The sequence below is a fragment of the Monopterus albus genome, unplaced genomic scaffold (genome assembly GCF_001952655.1).
Source record: "Monopterus albus unplaced genomic scaffold, M_albus_1.0 scaffold63.1, whole genome shotgun sequence".
NCBI lineage: Eukaryota > Metazoa > Chordata > Actinopteri > Synbranchiformes > Synbranchidae > Monopterus > Monopterus albus.
This window is the reverse complement of record NW_018127943.1, coordinates 677511-695972: the sequence shown is the minus strand read 5'-3', so window position 1 is coordinate 695972 and position 18462 is coordinate 677511. Positions and strand designations below refer to the sequence as shown.

Below are 18462 nucleotides of genomic sequence, written 5' to 3'. Positions count from 1 at the left end.
GGTGGCGGTTCAAGGAGGGGGTGTACATACATATCAACAAGAAATGGAATGTGCATTAAGAAAAGAGATTTAAAAAAAAATTTGACTAAAGTACACATAAGTAGAGACCTGTACATATATCTGTAAATAAAACACAGTTAACTGGCCTTGTCTCTCTGCCAATGGAGTTTTATTCACTACAGATGCAGAAAAGTGAAGAAATCCTTTTGTAAAAAAAGCCCTAAACAATACAGACAGTGAAACTTTCTGTCAATCCTACAGTTGGTTTACATCTCTGTTTATACTAAGGTAAATGTGTTATCTCAGAAATTAGTTGTCTTGCTTATCATATTTAGTGGTTTGAATTTTGTTCACTTCCTATAATTTTGCTTTGATAACGGCTCTGTTTGCTTCACGTATTAATGGCTGGTAGTAGAGTAACAGTTGAAAGTTGTCAGAGTTGTTTGGAAGATGAGGGAAAAATCAAGGGGAAAATTGTTTTTTTTTTTTCATAGAAATGGCTTCAAATCTTTGCAAATGACTCAGATCTAGATTTGTTTTGTGACTCAGCCTCTTGTTAGTTGTTTATTTTTGCATTTATCCTGTCCTGTGAAGGAAAGCCAAGCAGGAAAGAAGAGAGTGGTGTTCCTGCTTTAATGTCCCATCCAGACCACATGTGGTCGGGGACATCCAGACCATATGGATACTGTTTGCAAAGAAGACTCAACGCTGGTACATCTTTGTTACTTGGATATGATGTTACTTACATGTGTTGACTCTTAAAACTTTGCAGGTTCTGCAGCAAACTCACTGTAAATAGTAAGAATGTATCATTTACATCTAGTTTGTGTCTTGATATGTTGAAGGTTTTGCTGCTATAGATGCATTTTAGCAGCAGTCGTACTTGTGCTTTATGGTTTTTCCCCCACACTCATGTTTTTAGCCCTTTCTCTCGTAGTTCTCACCTCCAAGTTTCTCACACTCTCTCAGGAAAATGTCAAGGATTTCTACCCTAATGTTGTCTTGTTCTTTGATCTCTAGCAACCCATGTTTATGTCTAATCACTTGGAACATTTTTTTCTGACAAAGCTCTCACTCAGGTGTCTGCAGATCGTCTCCTGACTCTTTCAGGGATGCTCCTGTGCTTAAAAACTTTGACTAACAACAGTTTATTTTTCTAAGTGGTCAAATCAGTGTTAGAAAAGGAATGTTGATGTTTTACAGTGGAAATTAAATGATGAAGAGAGGATGAGGAGTGTAACACCCATGCAGTGGTTTAAAAACAGCCAATCAAAGGATCGTAAATTTGATTCTGTACTTTTCTTGTAATCAGTGAAGTGAGGCCAGGACCAGAGAGCTGTGGTCTCTCTTCTTGGGTCCAGTGAAGAGACTTGCTGCTGCATTTTGAACCAGCTGCAGGCGAGATAGGGCTGACTGACTGATTCCTTTGTAGTGAGTTGCAGTAGTTGAAGTGAAGGGAAATAAAAGCATGTACTTTATTCTCTAAATCTTAAGGAATGACTCTGATTTTGCAGGTGAAACAAACTAGTGCTGACGGCAGAGTTGATAGCTGAATAAAATCAAATAACTAGCCGACTTAACTGTCTGCATAAGTTGTTTCATCCACTCATTTACTACAACAGACATGAAGTAGCCTGGACTGAAGGTCGTGGTGACAGTGTGGGCCATAAATGTGGCTAAGTAGAATGAGAACGTATCAACTCTGATGATTTCAGTTGTAAGAAACATAAGTCTACTCTGACCTCTGAGACTGTAGTCTTACTACAGCTTCTGCCTTTGTACTGGTGTAAATTTCTTCCTGCTTCCTGACACTGTAAAGTGACAGTAATAGAGGCTTTGCTGGTGTGTGTGTTGCAGACAGAGGAAAGATGAGCTGGAGCAGAGAATGTCGTCTCTGCAGGAGAGCAGGAGGGAGCTGATGGTGCAGCTAGAGGGTCTGATGAAGCTGCTCAAGGTGACACACATACACACTGACTGTTGTTTCCAGCACAGTCGCACACTAGAGGGCAAAGTTTCCCTTTGTTTCTGCACCTGCCTTTTTCTGTCTTAGCAGTAACAAGCCTCAATTTCCTCTCTGCTGTTTCCCTCTTAGTAATTTCATCTTTTCTAGCTCTGTAGCTCACTTTTCTATCCTTCTCCCGATTTGTTTCCACCTGCCCATGTTGTGGCCGTGTAGGATGAGGAACAGCGACAGGCAGTAAGTTTATTCCTTTAATGGCTGGACTTACAGTGGCGTAAATATATTATTCAGCTTTAACTTTTTATCTAAAATTAAGTTGATGTTTAAAGCAATGAAAGATGGTGCTTCATCTTTCTAACTGGGACGCTAATATTTTGGACCAATAACTGCTTTTTCAAGCAGTCAACGTGATTTTTGTACAGCAGAAAAAACACATCTAACAAGGTATTTGTGTGTTATGAATGATGACAGTCAATGAAATATTATTTGTATTATACAGGTTCATGCAGAACAGTGGCAAGACAGAACAGTAGTAAAAATGATTTGAAACAGTTTGTGACTAATGCACACGGCAAACTTTTAAAAATGTTTAATAAAGTAACATGTTAAAACAATAAAATACGTTAAAATAAAATAAAGACAATGACAAAACATGTAATGAAAAATAACTAAAACAAACCCAGATGTGTAAAAACCCTCTAAAACCGGTCTCGTAGGTGCAGGCAGCTGGCTCTTCCCACGCCTCTCCTTCTTGGCCAAGCCCATCGACTGCCCGCTCGGCAAGTGCTGTGTCTCCCCAGGCTCACGTGCAACCTCCTCAGGATTCCCTGGCTGGGGTCGGTGGTGATGTACAAGAGGCCTTTTCTCAAGGTAAGACTAGGATTTACAGTAAACCTCCATAATTGTGTGTGCATATAACACTTTTCACTGATTTTAATACCTCAAGCAACATTTATCACGTAGAAACCTGATCTTTGTTTTGAAAACTGTGCTAATTTATTATCTGAAGAGGTTTTAATATGTGAAACCTTCATGTGATGTCCAGTGGAGTTTTTTAACTCTATGCTGGGGTGGTTATAATTTAGTTAGAAGTCTGAGACAAAGTGCAGTGAGTACTTTTTTAAGTGATCAATTTGTAGTTCTCATTATAGTCCAGCAACCAAAAAGCACCCTGACACACAAAAGATGCATCTCTGTTACTCCTGACCTAACAAGGTGTACGTGTGACTCTTCTACATTTCTTATCAGCTCTGTATTTTAACAAGTATGGAGTTGTAAGAACATTCCACAGATAAGTAGTACTTGTCAGTAATGAACTGAAACCTATGGAAGAGGATTAAGGTGTCTGTTAAATAAAAAAAAAGAGTTCTGGGTTTAATCCCATAATTCTGACTTTCTTCTCAGAAATCCAACTTTAAAGATTGTTTTAAAAAGTCAAAATTCTGAGTTTTCAGTCAGAAGTCAAATAAAATTTTTAGTGTCACCTAATCCTCTTCTGTAGAAACCAAACTTTGTGCTCAGCTGACAGTTGAACAGGTACGTAACACAGTACAGTTCAACAGCACCACAAACTACAATTTCCAGATTGCATGAAGCAAAATCGGCGCATCCCTAAAACTGCTTCAGCAAAACCTGAACATTATCACCTTCACACATGATTTATTGCAGCACTGTTGTGTTAACACTGCTCTAACAAACTGCCATCTCAGTATATATTTCAGGTTTGCAGATAAAAGCTTAAACTGTAAAACATACTGGTCATTTTAACGCTCATCTGAAAACCAGCTGTTGCATTGTAATCCCGGCAGTGTACCACATGTATTTATTGAATCTCTGCCACAAACATATAGTAGTGTCCTGCTAGCCAGTGTTTCAGATTAGTTTCAATCTATTAACATTTCATGGTGCACTGAAAACCTTCAGAGAATGATATAAACCACTTGACAGGAGCAGTAGATCGAGACGTGACACATTTGTGTCACAATAAAACAGATTTAACAAAAACACATTTTATAGGTTATCGGAAAATTGGCATGGAATGTTCAGATGAATCGAATTTAAAATCAAAGGAATTAGAATGTGGTAAAAAATGGATTTAAAACTGTACAGTACTGTGTTTAATGAATTCTGTTTGCTCTAAATTTACTCTTGAGGAAAAGGTTTCATGTATAAGAAAGATAAGAGAGTTTCTTTTTGAAAGCGATTCCTTCCCTTGCTTTTTTATTTAGAGGGGTTTTTAAAAAAATTTGCATCACATCTGATTTTGTTGTAATTGGTGCCACAGTACTTATCACAGGACTAATTAGTATAAATCAAACCGGGATGTGATAAATGATTTTGAAATGATGATCTGTCCACTTCAGCTCCTAGAAGGAACCTGAGGAATGACCTTCTGGTAGCAGCTGACTCCATCACCAACACTGTGTCCTCACTGGTCAAAGAGCTCCACTCTGGTACATACAAACACAGAAAACACACACTTCCTCAGTGCCCCACAGATGTTTAGCTTTTTGCAAACTGAAAGAAACATCTTGCTCCCTGTTGCTGTGGATCAATTTTGGGTGTGAAACAGATCAGGAAGTACAAGAAGGTTCAATTTCAATGTTCAGTTTTAACACCGAAATCATTTTTTAGAAAATAATGACATGTTGGTCTGAGACAGATTTCTATTCTCCTTTCTGACTAGATGACGGTCAGGAGGAAGAGGAGAGATTGCTGAACGGGAAGGACAGAGGTACATTAGTCTCTTAGAAAAGTGTCTTGTTACCTTTTCCCAACTCTCCAGGCTACCTAAATTAAAAATCCTGCCACACTAATGATCTTTGTAAACCTTCGCTAACATGGGCCAATTTATGAACATCTTGATTAGCATGCATTAGCATTAGCAGCCACAGGTCACAGATCGACGTCTTTCAATTCTACCTTTATCCTGAAAAACTGACAGTAAAATAACACAACGTGAAAATTAAAATAAGTCAATAGAAAATGAACAGAAAAAACATCCTCTGCTTTTCTTGCATGTCTTTCTGTGTCAGTGTAACCACGTGCATGCACTCTACGGTATATGACTCCGCTAATTGTCCAGGAGCTCCCGTTGTTACCATAGTGAGCTTCATTAGCGTGCTGTGTCATTAGCCATGCTTTATGGAGCCCCTCGTCTGCGGAGACACAGTGGTGAGACTACTTCCTGGTCTGCTCCCCGGGCTCACACTACACTTTCATTGCACTACTAACCTGCAGTACTGATCCACCAACCCCAAACAGCCAGACAGGCAGGAGGCCAGGATTCAGCCCCTGAAGAAAAAGTACTGTTAGGCAGTGGAGTTTCTTCTCTCTGAAGTTTTGTGTAGCACCTTCCAAGTGCAGTCAGTCATGTTTTGTGTTTCTAAGGGCTGGTCTGGTTCATATTAGTTTCTGACATAAACTTTAGACTGCACTGACTTCTGCTAACTGCAAACACAACTTTGTTTCTCTTTTTAGCTGTTTAAAATGATGGCAGGAAAATAAAAACAGTAAGTGATCTCCTTTAGTGTCCCTTTTTTTACATGATGGAAAAAAGTTTTTTTTTTATATAATATAACAAAAACGTACAACTGTGTGACTGATCTGTCATTCTCTCCTCAGGCGGTGTGATGTTTCATCACAGCCAAAGAAGACTGATGTGCTGGAATTATAATATATCTTCTTATATTCCTCGTTAGCCAGTGGGGGTTAGAGCTCTACGGCCAGTCAGTCAATCATGATGCTGGACACCAAACGACCCATGGGGTCCCTACTGATGTATAGCTGTGATTCTCTGTGTGTCTTGTCACTGTGGTTTTACTTTTGTTTTGTTTTTGATCGTGCACAGCTAAACGAGGAATCTGAAACCTGCTGATTTGTACTGTAGCATGTGTGTGTGCTGTGCGTTTTTCAGAGGGTCGAGTAGGTGAGAAGGACACAGAAAGATGAAGAGACAAAGATGTGTCTGGGAAATGTGTAAAGGACAAAAGTGCAGGAAAGTTTCAGACTTAGGGTGGAGATACTGTTCAGTAGCTGAGAGAAGCAGTGGAGAAAACAAACAGTCAAAAAGATGAGAAGTAAGTTTTAAGTTTCGGCACTGTGTGCTTAATATTTATTGCTTTGATTTGATTTTTGCCATTCATTCATTCAGTTTGAGGGTGTGGTCAGGTCCTGCTGAGACAATAAGCTTTAATGGGATGTTTCCTGCTGCATTAGGCTCAGCCTGCCCACCCACCAGCTGAGGCAATGCAGAGTGAAAAGTCTAGGTCCCGGTGTCTGAGACCTGGATGAAATTAGTGCCATGGGTGCTGGTATGATAACGGCTCAGGTCATCCAGGCTTCTCTGTGGATTCCTGGTACTGCAGTGGGACAAAAGTCGAAGAAGAGATCTGATTACTGTGTATGTGTGTGTGTGTGTGTGTTTGTGCATCAGGCCAAGAGCGAGTGAGTATGAAACAATTAGCTTTTACAGGATCAGTTTAGCATTACAGTAGCAAAGTGGGTGATGAAGTGGGATTAGGAAGGATTGGTCCCTATTTGTTCAAGTTTCCTTTTAAAGAAAGAGTTCACCCAAATCATAGAAATGTTCTCTCAAAGGCAGTGCAGCAGCTCCCACCACAGGGGTCCCAAGATAACTGGAGGGATAAGGACAAAAAAAGAAATATGTACACAAAATTATCTTTATATTTTTATTTTTTCACTTTTTGTGACTGTTGGATGTTGCCTCCAAAAGTTGGGAAATTTCGTTTGCAGCCAGGTGAATACAGACAGTAATAAAAACAAGCAACATTATCAAATGCACACCAGCAAAAAAAAAAAAAAAAAAACTTTTCAAAATTCATTTCAGTTAGTCAAATTTGTAACAAGAATTTATCAGGCCCACTGCTGCTGTAACAAAAAAGGACTTGATCCTTTTAGTCCTCGTGGCAGGAACCCTTGAAACGACAACCAGATGGGAGTCAGTCAAACTCTTTGAACAACGGATGAGCTGGACGAACCAGAATAGCCTCAGTCTTCCCACAAACAGGATTTTTTAAAGATGTCAGAAGGCTGGGCTTGCCCCGGTAATTTTGCTTGACACCCTGACAAGACCATTAAATTTACTTTTGCTGGACAAGCTAAGATTTCTGCATCACAATACAAAAAAAAAAAAAAGAAATTAAACAGATTCCATAAAACCACAATAAAATGGAATCATCATGGCTCCACAAACATTAAAAGAATTAATTTTTTCTCAAAAAGTATAAGCGCTGCTGTGCTTTCCTTTGAACCATATCAACATTTTGGTCAAATTTCAGTTTTCTGTCTGTTTATGTTTATGATGTATTTTCTGTCCTAAGATATTTAGAACTGTCTACCAGAATGATTTCAGAAGTGACTGGCATTTTCTTTGTGAAACTCACAGCGCTAAAACATGGTGTTTTAAAGAAACCGATCAGCACCAATGTCCCTGTTACTCTGGAAAATCCACCGAATATCGGATGCACAGTTTCCACTAAAACCACTTTTCTTTGAGGGAAAACAGTTCAAATAGGGTGTTTTTATAATTTGGGTGAACTGATTCTCTAATGATCAATAATCCTTAATAACTACACAGACATCTCCGAGGTTATATAATCACATTACAGCGTTATGTAGGTACAATCAGGTGTGGACATTTTCATACTGTTTCTCAGAAGTCAGTTGTTTTTTTACCATCAGTGTGGTAAGAGCGTAATAAGTATTACAGAGTGTAAATACTACAAAGTCCGTGGCTGTGGAGAAAGTAGTCGGAGATACAGATGTAGAAAATTCAAAACGCTTTGTAGTTTTCCTCAGGAACAAAACACAGTGCAGTAGTTGCTGAGTTTTCCCAAAAAATAATCCAGAGTCTGAAGGTGAACTGATTTCATCCTGCTATGTTAATCAGAATTAAACTGAATTATTACAACGATTTTGTACATCTTGTACATTTGACTTTTTCTTGAGCTCCCAGTTGGTCATCGTTTGAACTGATGATGCAACCAGCAGAGTTTTGTGTCCATTCAAGTCTTGAAGGTGCTTCTCTCCAAACGTCATCTATGCAAAAATATTGAATGTGAGTTTTACTTTCTAACCACTGCCTGTCTGAAATGAACTTCGGACACTTTGCTGCTCTGTGCTCTCTGTCAAGCTTCCTGTAAAATGCTGAGGATTGTGGAAGTTGGAGTTCTCTGTAGATGTCAAGCAGTACCCCAGAACTCTTCAGGTTATTGTATTTATGCAAATCAGACATGATCCAAAATACCTTGCGGATCTTGTCAGGTCGGGTAAATTTCATTTTCATGTAACAGCACTTTTCAACACTTTTTGGGTTTTGGTTTGTGCTTATAGGAAATTGTACTTTGCTGTAATGTATATTTCTGGATCCGTTTTCATTTCAACAGTGTTCTTTTCTTTTCTTTCATCGGCCCTTCACTTTGTTTGACTGCCTGCCTGCAATTGGGATTATCACGCTTTCGGTGTGCCGTATGCTTGACTGATGTATGAGTGATTTAATAAATGACTGAGCTCGTGTTTCAGTGTATATTGTATGTGTGAAAGCAAGAGGGAGAGAAATCAAGACTGACAGGACAGACATGTCCTGACACGAAGCTGTAAACTCGTTGAGCTCTGAACCTGCTGGAGCTGGCACTGAGTGAAGAGTGTGGATTATCTGCAATAAATAATATTTAACATCAAACCCTGAGAGTCTACTGTCTCAGTGACGGTTGGTCTTGGTTCCCAAGAGGTAAAATATGCACAGCAACATTAAAGACCAGGGTATGTAATGTATAATTCATCAACTTTTCCATGACTTTCCACTACTAAGCTATAGCTCTTGTTTGAAATGACTATTCACAGTTTGAAAAAAGCTTCTTGTATCCAGGGGGTGGACAGGGGTGGCACTACCAGAATCAGTGTGGTAACCCCTGCTGCCAGAGTCAAAATATGATGCTTCTCAATATTAATGAATGAAAAGCAATGACAAACTGTGCTTTATAATTGATATTGGTCAAAATTGTTTTATTTTATATAATGTATGCAAGTACTGGGCATTTGAGGAACCACAGTGATGTCCCTAATGAGATTAAATAAGGAGCACAGCCAAAGAAGCCAGTTTGTATGTCAAATTTTTACACAAAAACAGTTTGGTTCTTAATAATGTAGATTATTGTTTCATAGAACTAGAGGTTTAAAATTTTCATGTGTGTCAAATGTGTCACCCCCCCTCTGAGTCTGTGACCCAGACTGGACACCCCATCAAAACCTTTCTAAATCCACCCCCGCTTATAACCTTCACTAGGTGGCAGGTGGGGCAAATTTACGGGCCTTACTTTGACAAGGCAGAGAAACTGGAATAACATCAGAAGGTGACGGACTGTTATGGAGGGGGATAGTATAACTGAGAGACACCTTGTTTCATTTTTACTTGATTTATCAGACTGGAAAATTTTAGTTAATGTACCTTTAAGATATTTATGAGCTCAAACCCAATAATTGATACTTTTTGTCTGCACTGGCCGTTCATGTTATGTACTTTCTCTAATTATCACTCTATGCAGTCATTCTCATTGCTAGTGGAGGAGTCTGCCTTTCCTGCCCTGTTTTAAGATCACCTACCTATGTGTACCTAGGTGAGTTTGTTTGGTTTTACTGCATTCAGACGCATTAGTCGCTCTTCTTTAACAGTTCTGACAAAGCTCAACAAATGTTGGCTGAAGTATGTTTTACTGCAGGTGATGTTACCACGGCAACCACAGGTGTTGCCAAATGATCCATGGATGAAATCATAGCAAGTACAATTTTGAAAGTACTAACACCAACATGTTTTGGCTGTTTCCTTTGTGGAAAGCATTTAGCTGAAACCCGTTGGTGTCAACCATGCAGTGTTTTGCTTTAACACTTTAAATGGTTAGGTAATATATAGTATTTAATTATAATTTTAACTTTACCTGGGAAGACATACAAGTGCCTTGAGGCACTTTCTTCACATTTGGCACAAACATCCACTTGCGCTCAAGGATGAAGTGATTGGATTTTAGTGGTCAAAAGTCAAGGTCACACTGACCTTACACCTGTCCCATTCCCATGAATTTGACTGGTCGGAGAAGGCAGAAAACGGCAAAGCAGTAAATGGCTCAATAAGTAGTTTGAATTTTCTACTTTGACCAGTTACATTAAACTGCTGCCAGCACTTTAATGCATCTAGTAACAAATTACCAGTTCTCTTAACATAATGAGTACTTTCACTTTTAATACTTTGAGTATATTTTTCTGATAATACTTTAGTAAGATTTTGGATGTAGGAGTTTTACTTTTAACGGTATTTTTACAGTGTGCTCTTACTACTTTTACTTAAGCATCTGAATACTTTTCCCATCACTTACAAAGCATTTACAAAATAAAAATTTGTTGTAGCAGTGATAAAGATCTGCAGAGTACGCCACCTATTTTTAGGCTACTAAGCTACTAGCCTACAAAGATTTAACAAAGGAGGAATACTAGGGATCTAAGGATAGTACAGGGTAGTAGTCTGATAAACTGGGAAGGTACTGTTTTTCTTGTTTACATCCTCCTGTGAGTTGGTGCTTTTGGTCATAACCCAACATGGACGCACACCAAAAACACACCAGTTTTTCTCTTTCATGTTAAGACTTTCTAACTTTCTCCCTGATTTTGTGTCCTCATTAGTATGGATGAGCAGTTCTAACTTTTCCCATGAGCTTCTTTCAGAGGTCATGACTCTTTATGTGTTTTGTATCTGTGCGTTTGTGTGTGAGTGGGGGTATAAACTATAGGTTGAATAAATGTCATTGAGGTTGTCTGTTGTTCCTGACCTAACTAACTGCCATAAATAACCACCCACTGACCACCTTCTGTATTCAAATGCATACCACGCAGTGCAGTTATGACCCTGTGTAGGAAATGATGAGTACACTATTTTCCTCTCAGAGGTCAAACAGAGTTTAACCCTGTCTGGCAGCACAAACCTGGTAAAGATCAACTTGTCATAATAATTACTAGTAAATCTAAAAATGCTAATTTATCAAGAACATTTAAATAAATATTTAATGGTTCAAGAGTAAAGATTGGCTCATTTTTTATATCATTTTATTGAGTTTTATGTAATAGTGAATTGAGATAAAACAAATAATTTAAAGACATCACTTCAGGATCCCAGAAATTCGTACAGGCCCTTTTCATTATTTTATAACATTTTATAGACTAAACAATTGTTAAGTTGATTGAAAAAAATTTATCAACAGATAAATCAATAATGAAATTAACTGTTAGCTTCAGATGTAGTATCAGTGAATTCACAGCAAACGTCACTAAGATGACAAGAGAGTGAGAGTTTTGAAGGATGCCAGTGTGCAAGGGGCTGGGTCATGTGACCAAATAGCACTAGCAGTACATTGGAGCCATAGATATATATGGCTTATACACTACTGGCCACTATATTAGGTACGCCTGTACAATTGTATGTAATTCAGTGCAACACTTCCACCTTAATATCTGTGTTTATGAAACTCAGAATGCTTCAGCTTTTGGTGAAATTGGCATAAGTATCTAAATTCAATTATATATTTATTATTGAGGTCATAGTTAAAGGTGGTGTTGTACTGGACTACATTATATTCAGAGGTGTCTTTATATTTTTGTCCTCCCTAGCTACATACGCGAGAAAGTCAGAATATTAGGAACACCTCTGAAAACGTATAATTGAATTTTTGAGCTTCGTAAACACAGATTTTAAGGTGGAAGTGTTGCATTGAAATGCATACAATTGTAAAGGTGTACTTAATAAAGTGGCCAGTGAATATATGTTTGTACTATGCTTGTTTTTTTCCTTGAAGCAGTGATACTTCATGTGGTGTCATTTTAAATGAGTTAAAATCTTTGATGTGTTGCCAAAAACATACCCGATCACCACTGAGCAGACATATTAAGTGGTGTACCTGAGCACAATAAACATCTCATCTGCTTGTCTGTGTCTGTTGTTGTATTTCACTGGGAAGCAGAAGTGATCCCTAATAGGAGCATAATGATAAGGGAGGGCCTTCTAGCTGCGGTTTCGTGTTTGTACTGGCCATGACATTGTTAGCCAGAGGCTCAGCTAAGCTAAGCATGCTGCATGTCTGCCACTTTATGTTTGTGTGGGTACATCTGCACCAAACCTAAAGCCCTTACACCAAAATGGTTCGGTATGAATATGGGTATCTTTTCACCCCTCATGCATCGTCCTGTAGGCTATATTGTGGACATTGTAGTACACACCAGCACAGTTTTTTTTTGTTTGTTTTTTTTTTGCTAATTACTCTTTGTGATTTCCCCACTTGTCCTCAGTCTGCTTAGTCTGCTCACACTACATTTACTGTTTTTCTTTTCTGTTTATTAGCATAACATGTGCACAGGAATTAGGAGAAAAGATTCCAGCTTGTTGCAGCAGGCTTCAGTTTCACCTGTTGAAAAGCCTGGGGAGAAAAGAGTTAAATTAGAAGTAACCAACCTGCCAAACCAGGAATGGGTAAACATGTTTCATTGACTTGTGGGTTGCAGGTTGAGACAGAATATGACTAGACATCTTATCTGAACATCAGTAAATTTTAGGCTCACATCAATGTGGGGATCAGCAACTAAAAAGTAATTAAATTAGAAAGTTTTAAAAAGTAGAATTACTGCCTCATGGTTGTAAATCTCTAACAACCAGTCCAGTTACAGTTTACACGCATGCCCATCCAATAATATACAGTATGTAATGAAGACTGAAGGAATTTAATAAAAGGTATTAAGTGTATTGACACGTGTGATTCTAGTGAATAACTTTCAGTGAGAAACATGCTATTGTCTCTTTGAGGGTATTTTAACAGAGCAGTACAGACGTACAGAGGACTGCTAGAGAGCTGTCTCATCATCCTTGAATGGATAGTTGTGCCAAATTTCAATAAATCACTTCAAGGATATCACCTTCACGAGAATGGGACCAATGTACTCACAGATGCACAACCTAAAAATATCAGGCTAATGCCTCTGACAGACAGCACAGAGGCATAAAAAGTGTATCTGCTACACAATTTGTGTTAATTTTGTCTTATCTTTCTCAAATCACTTTTTAACTGTGAAACTATACCTTTTCATGTCTTTAAAATTTATTCAAAAAAGACAAATCTAAGATGGGCACATTATTGATTTTAGAACTTTTACAAATTAATAAATCATTTGGACATTTTGTGTCCTTTTGGCATCTTTTTATGGTCATTTTTCCATCTCTTTGTAGCTGTTTGTGTCTCTTTTTTTAAGTAATTTTGTGTCTCTGTGGTCATTTTTTTCTTTTTGGTCAGGTTTGGTTTCTTTGTAGTCACTTTGTGTCTTTTAACTGACCTCTATGACTTTCAAACTAAAATATTCACAAGTCGCCTCATACAGAGGCTCAGGCCCCAGCGCCTCAGAGGTCAGGGAGAGTAGGCCGCTAGTCCTGTTCGGTAAATCCAACATGTCGTCCTACCTCTACACCTGTCTTCTTTGAGTGCGAGTGTGTGTTCGTGCTCGTGCGCGAGGTCGTGTCTGTAGACGTTAGGACCCAGCGGAAACTTTATCTCTGGTGCTGCAGCCTCTGCGGCTCGTGAGAGCGAGCAGACCGGTTGGTGGGAGAGAGAGAGGGAGAGAGACAGGAAAAGCGAGAGCCAGCAGCGGAGAGAGAAGACCCGGTAGAGCGCGAGGAGGGAGAGAGAGAGAGGGAGCGACGACCGTCAGGGTCCGGGTGCCTGAGGGACGGACGATACGGTAAATATAAACATTATATTTTGGCTCGTCAACACACACCGGAACCCGTTACAGACGTTAAGTTAGCTACAGTCATCTCCTAAAGTCATCGCTCGCGCGCTCCGGAGACAAGCCGTTGGTTCCGTTTTAGCAGATGATGTGCGCGGAGCGGTCCGTTCACGGGGCGAGTGAACTTGGGGAGTTCTTATGAACGGCAGGAGGAAAATCACAGCAACGCCATGAATTCACGAATTTATGTCAAACGTTGTCCAGTGGAGTGTGCACCCCGTCCCCGTTCTCCCCGGCACCAGCAGGTAATGTAAAATCGGAGCGCACCGTGTTCTTCACCCACCAGATGCAGACAGACACATCAGCGCGCGGAACCGTCGGCACCGCGGAGAGCGAGCGAGTGAGCGCGCGCCTGTTCGGGGTTAACGGGTGCATTCGGCCTGAAACTCGCCCCCGTGTGTGTTTTTTTTACCTGACCCAGTAAAGCTTATCGTCTCTACACACTCAGACACGTGTCCCTCACCGGCTGCACACCCCGCCGGGATTATACACCGTTTATCTAAGGCCGTCCGGTAAAGGCCGTGTAAGGTCGCTCTCAATATTAATTGTCATAAGCTGAGCCCCGGTAAGATAGCTGGAATGACTGCGACACTTCCGGCATACACTTTAAAAATAAAAGCCTCTTCGTCGAACGTTATACATTGATGCAAACATAAATTTGTTTGCTGATGCTATTCTCTTGTCTCAAGATTTAAAGTAACCAGTTCAATGATCACTTATTTATAGTTGAATTTATTCATTATTTATTTCCCGGAATTTCTTAATTCGAATTATGTGCTAGGCTCTTAATCGAATATTTACCTCATCTTGTAGCCTGAATATGTATTGAGGGTGTATTTTCATTACTGCTAAATCTGCAAATAATTTTATTGAAAAGTCTGGATTACTTCTGGGCGACACAGCAACTGCCCAAATGCCCCACAACCCCAGTGCCAGGTGTACTGTATCATTTGAGGGCTATATAATTTCATCAGTCACAAATTTGATAGAAATTGATAGCATTATGTATAACAGGTTCTCCATTCTCCAATTTGTGTCCTTTTCCTTAGTCATTTTTAAGACATGCATTTTTTAAAGTTTGTATAAGCTTATTAGCTGTAAAGGTAAGTTTTATCAAATATATTTAATTTTTGTTTGTGCACCAAATAGCAAGGCAGTGCTTATCCATCACAGAAGTTCTGTAAAGCTGCAACCAACAATTATTTTCAGTATCAATTTTCAATCTGACAATAACACAAGGGAAATAAGCAAATATTCATATTTGAGAAACTGGTCTAAGTTAATTTTTGGTATTTTTGTTTGGAAAAAGACTCACTAATTAACCAACTGTACAAAATGATTGACTCATCGAAATTGTTGGCAATGTTCTGTCATTTGAATAATTGATTAATCAACTTGGCTACTCATTTCTACTCTATTGCACTGTTTGGTTTCTACTAGGAGAAATCCATTTAATTGTTTACTTTTGGACACAGTTTACTGAGACAGGGGTGATATGTTGGGAGGGTTTCATGACCTCAGATGATGTCTGTATTTCTAAAATTCTGGCTGTACTTGGATTTTTATGAAATTCAACAATTTGAAAGTGTTAAAAATTGGTCGTCGGTTGAAAAATGGGAAATACTTGCCTCAAGTAAAGTGCAGCTTTGTAATGAAGTAGAAAACACCCGCTTATCTGTCATAATGTAAAATATATTAGCTTGTTAGATTAGTTCAAGTCAAGTCTTTCAAGCAGAAATACTTGGGTCAGTAAGATAAGACAAGCTAAGAGAAAAGGGAAGCTCAAGAACAATTTAAATTAAATGAATAACAGTGAAGGAAAAGCTTAATATGAAATATTGTATGCTTTTATTGTGGTGAAGACAAATGACCTCTTCCCTGTTGTGTCACTGCATGACTCTCACTACCTTGACACACCTCTGAAGCTTTTTCTCTACCCAACCATTTCTCCTCTCACCAGTACAGGCTTCTGCTTGGGCCTTTGACTATGGCCTAATATAAACCACTGCTGACATGAAGATTAGAACAATCACTGTATACATAATTTCTATAGGAGTGTGAGGTCTGTGTGTGTGTGTGTCCGTGACCTAAATATGGAGATCTTAGAGGAGTTGGTTGGCCTGGAGCCTTGGAGCTTGAACAGTTGAACAGTGAGCCCCCGGGAGTGGAGGGGTGGATACTGTACACCCATTTCTGCAAAGTTTCCACCCCTGTCTTTCTGCTAGTAACCCTGGACAGCTGCCTGTTGTCTTTACAGTAGGTGATATAAGTGCACAGCGTGAGGAGTGACATTCTGCACAATACTTCTTGAGCAAAGCCAGACATATTGGCTGCAGTCACACTGAGCTCTAATCCAAATCACTGCTGAGATCCTATGTTCTTCAGGCTCATGCAAACATTATATTTTTAGCTTCTTTTGTGCCCAGATTATGATCAGTATCTGACACCAGTCTGAACAAATCACACTCCTGAACTGACTCAACCCTGCAGGAACAAAAACCTCACACAAGACATGCTCATGCAGAAGTAACTGTGAGATAGAAACTGCTTTAACTAATGCCATTATGTACAGTACGGGGTAATTTGCATGCTAATGTTGAGATGGATCATGGCTATGGAAAATATCCATCCATCCATCAATTCTTCAGGTCCTCATAGGGGACTCAGAGGCATTCCCAGGCTGATGATATGTATAATCTTTCCATCATATTCTGGTTTTTCCCTGGAGCTTCCGACTAGTTGGATGTGCATGAAAAACCTCCAAAGGCGCTCAGGAGACATCTTAATCGATGCCTGAATCACCACAACTGGCATCTTTTGATACAAAGGAGCAGCAGCTCTACTCCGAGCTCCCTCCGAATATCCGAACTCTGAAGTAAAGCGGAGTCCAGCCACCCTCCAGAGGAAACTCATTTCAGCCGCTTGCATTCAGAAAAACTTGTAACCATAGGTGAGGGTCGGAATGCAGATTGACTGGTAAATTGAAAGTTTTGCCTTCCAGTTCAACTCCCTCTTTTCCGCAATGAGTTGATACAATTCCCGCATTACTGCTGACACCGCACCAATCTGTCTGTCTCATTCTCCATTTTACCCTCACCTGTGTATAAGACCCCCAAATACTTGAGTATCAATGGGGCAGCACCTCGTTTCCAACCCAAATCCCATTCCTACCATTTTCCAACAGAGAATGGTGGTGTCAGACTTGGAGATGCTGATTCTCATCTCAGCTGCTGAGAAATGGAAAATGGAAGAAACCTCAGAAAGTCCTGCATTCAAAATAATACTTAAGAACAAAAGTTTATTCAGCAAAATGTATGTAAAGTATCAAACATAAAAGGCAAAAAATGGTTCCTGTCAGTGTTTTGCTATTATATATAGAATGTTTAATATTGCTGGTGCATTAATGTGTTGGTTGAACTTTGCTGCCATAGTTGTTTCAGATTGCACAAATTTTAATTACTTTGTACACTGCAGGTATTTTAACCTACAAGATAATCTACAAGATATACAGTATGTTTCTAATAGCCCTGTTTTCAGCTTGGTGACAATGCATTTCCAGCTATTTCAAGGCTTTTTACAACCAATTTGTTAAGTTTAGGATGTAGAAGAATTATTAACCTATAAAGGAACAATTACCCATCCATTTTATCAGAAAAATTAATGTTCAAGATCATCAGATTTAGAGGTACATCTTTTTGACTGGACACAAAGGATGAATAATGTAACTAGTAACTAAATGTGTCAGGTACAAGTAGTAGAGTAAGAAGTACAATATTTGCCTCTGAAATGTAGTGAAGTAGAAGGACAGTACAAAGAAGTAGAAAATTAAAAGTACCAGTACCTTGAATTTGTAATATAGTACTTGCTTCATTCTATTTAGGTACTTTCCACCCCTGATTTTTGTTACTGTGTTTTTTTATATTAACTTGATTAAACAACAGCTTAATCAGAAAGCAAGCAATAGGTGTGGATCCTGAATGCAGCCATTTTGTCTAATGAGAGGCGGTAGTAATATTTGGCCACGTCAGTCGCAGTGTGACAGCCATTTTGAAAGCTACCTTGATCCTAGCATACTTCTTTAGGGACACCTACATGTGTGCCTTTGCATAAACGTGGGTGTGTTCACCTGTTACTGCACTGAAAGTGAATATTTTCTGCTCTGCATGAGCAGGGGTCCCATCCATCAAGTACAGCCCACAGAGACACACACACCTGTTGTAGAGCCTCGGCCTCAGGGCTGTATGTTCGTGTGTGTGAATGGGTGAAAAAGGTGGGTAGACTGAGGAAGAGACAAAAAGGGATAGTAAGATGACAGCCACATGCTGTGAATGATTTCTTACTCAAACTTGACAAATCTCCTCTTACTGCATGACCACTCATATCACGCTGTGTGCATGTTTTCTTGTTTTTCTACCAGGAAAGAGGGGAGGACTGAGCGAGTGGGTGATCTTCCAACCGACCGATCGACAGACAGATTGAATGAAGCTGCACCTGCTGCTTCTGAGGGCCTTTCCCATGTTTTGATTTGCTCCATTTTTTACTTTCTAAACTTGGTTTCATCAAACCACTCCCTGCCATGCCGTCAAACTGTCCTGCTGCCACTGACCCACCCCAGACACCTGAGAACGGCACCTCCAATGATGTGGTGAGAGAGTACTGCTTTAATG

At 39.4% G+C, this 18462-nt stretch overlaps 2 protein-coding genes across 6 annotated transcripts in view; both read left to right on the top strand.

The window, feature by feature from the left end:
• dtnba (dystrobrevin, beta a) overlaps positions 1 to 7117 on the top strand; it is a 28906-nt gene extending 21789 nt beyond the window's left edge. Inside the window, exons 16-22 of the mRNA XM_020603973.1 lie at positions 1858 to 1954; positions 2177 to 2197; positions 2677 to 2830; positions 4324 to 4413; positions 4647 to 4694; positions 5441 to 5472; positions 5585 to 7117. Coding sequence (XP_020459629.1) covers positions 1858 to 1954; positions 2177 to 2197; positions 2677 to 2830; positions 4324 to 4413; positions 4647 to 4694; positions 5441 to 5448 — 418 coding nt within the window. The 3' untranslated portion in view covers positions 5449 to 5472; positions 5585 to 7117. The remainder of the gene's footprint in view (positions 1 to 1857; positions 1955 to 2176; positions 2198 to 2676; positions 2831 to 4323; positions 4414 to 4646; positions 4695 to 5440; positions 5473 to 5584) is intronic.
• Positions 7118 to 13261: 6144 nt separating this feature from the next.
• Positions 13262 to 18462, top strand: part of dnmt3aa (DNA (cytosine-5-)-methyltransferase 3 alpha a) — a 50182-nt gene continuing 44981 nt past the window's right edge. For 2 of the 5 annotated variants that reach the window (XM_020603925.1, XM_020603924.1), the window contains exons 1-2: positions 13262 to 13747; positions 18213 to 18440. In XM_020603925.1, the coding sequence (XP_020459581.1) occupies positions 18372 to 18440 (69 nt within the window). In that variant the 5' untranslated portion in view covers positions 13262 to 13747; positions 18213 to 18371. Of the gene's footprint in view, positions 13748 to 13774; positions 14041 to 18212; positions 18441 to 18462 lie in introns of those variants that run through there. The other 3 variants (XM_020603927.1, XM_020603922.1, XM_020603923.1) reach the window with 2 other exon arrangements.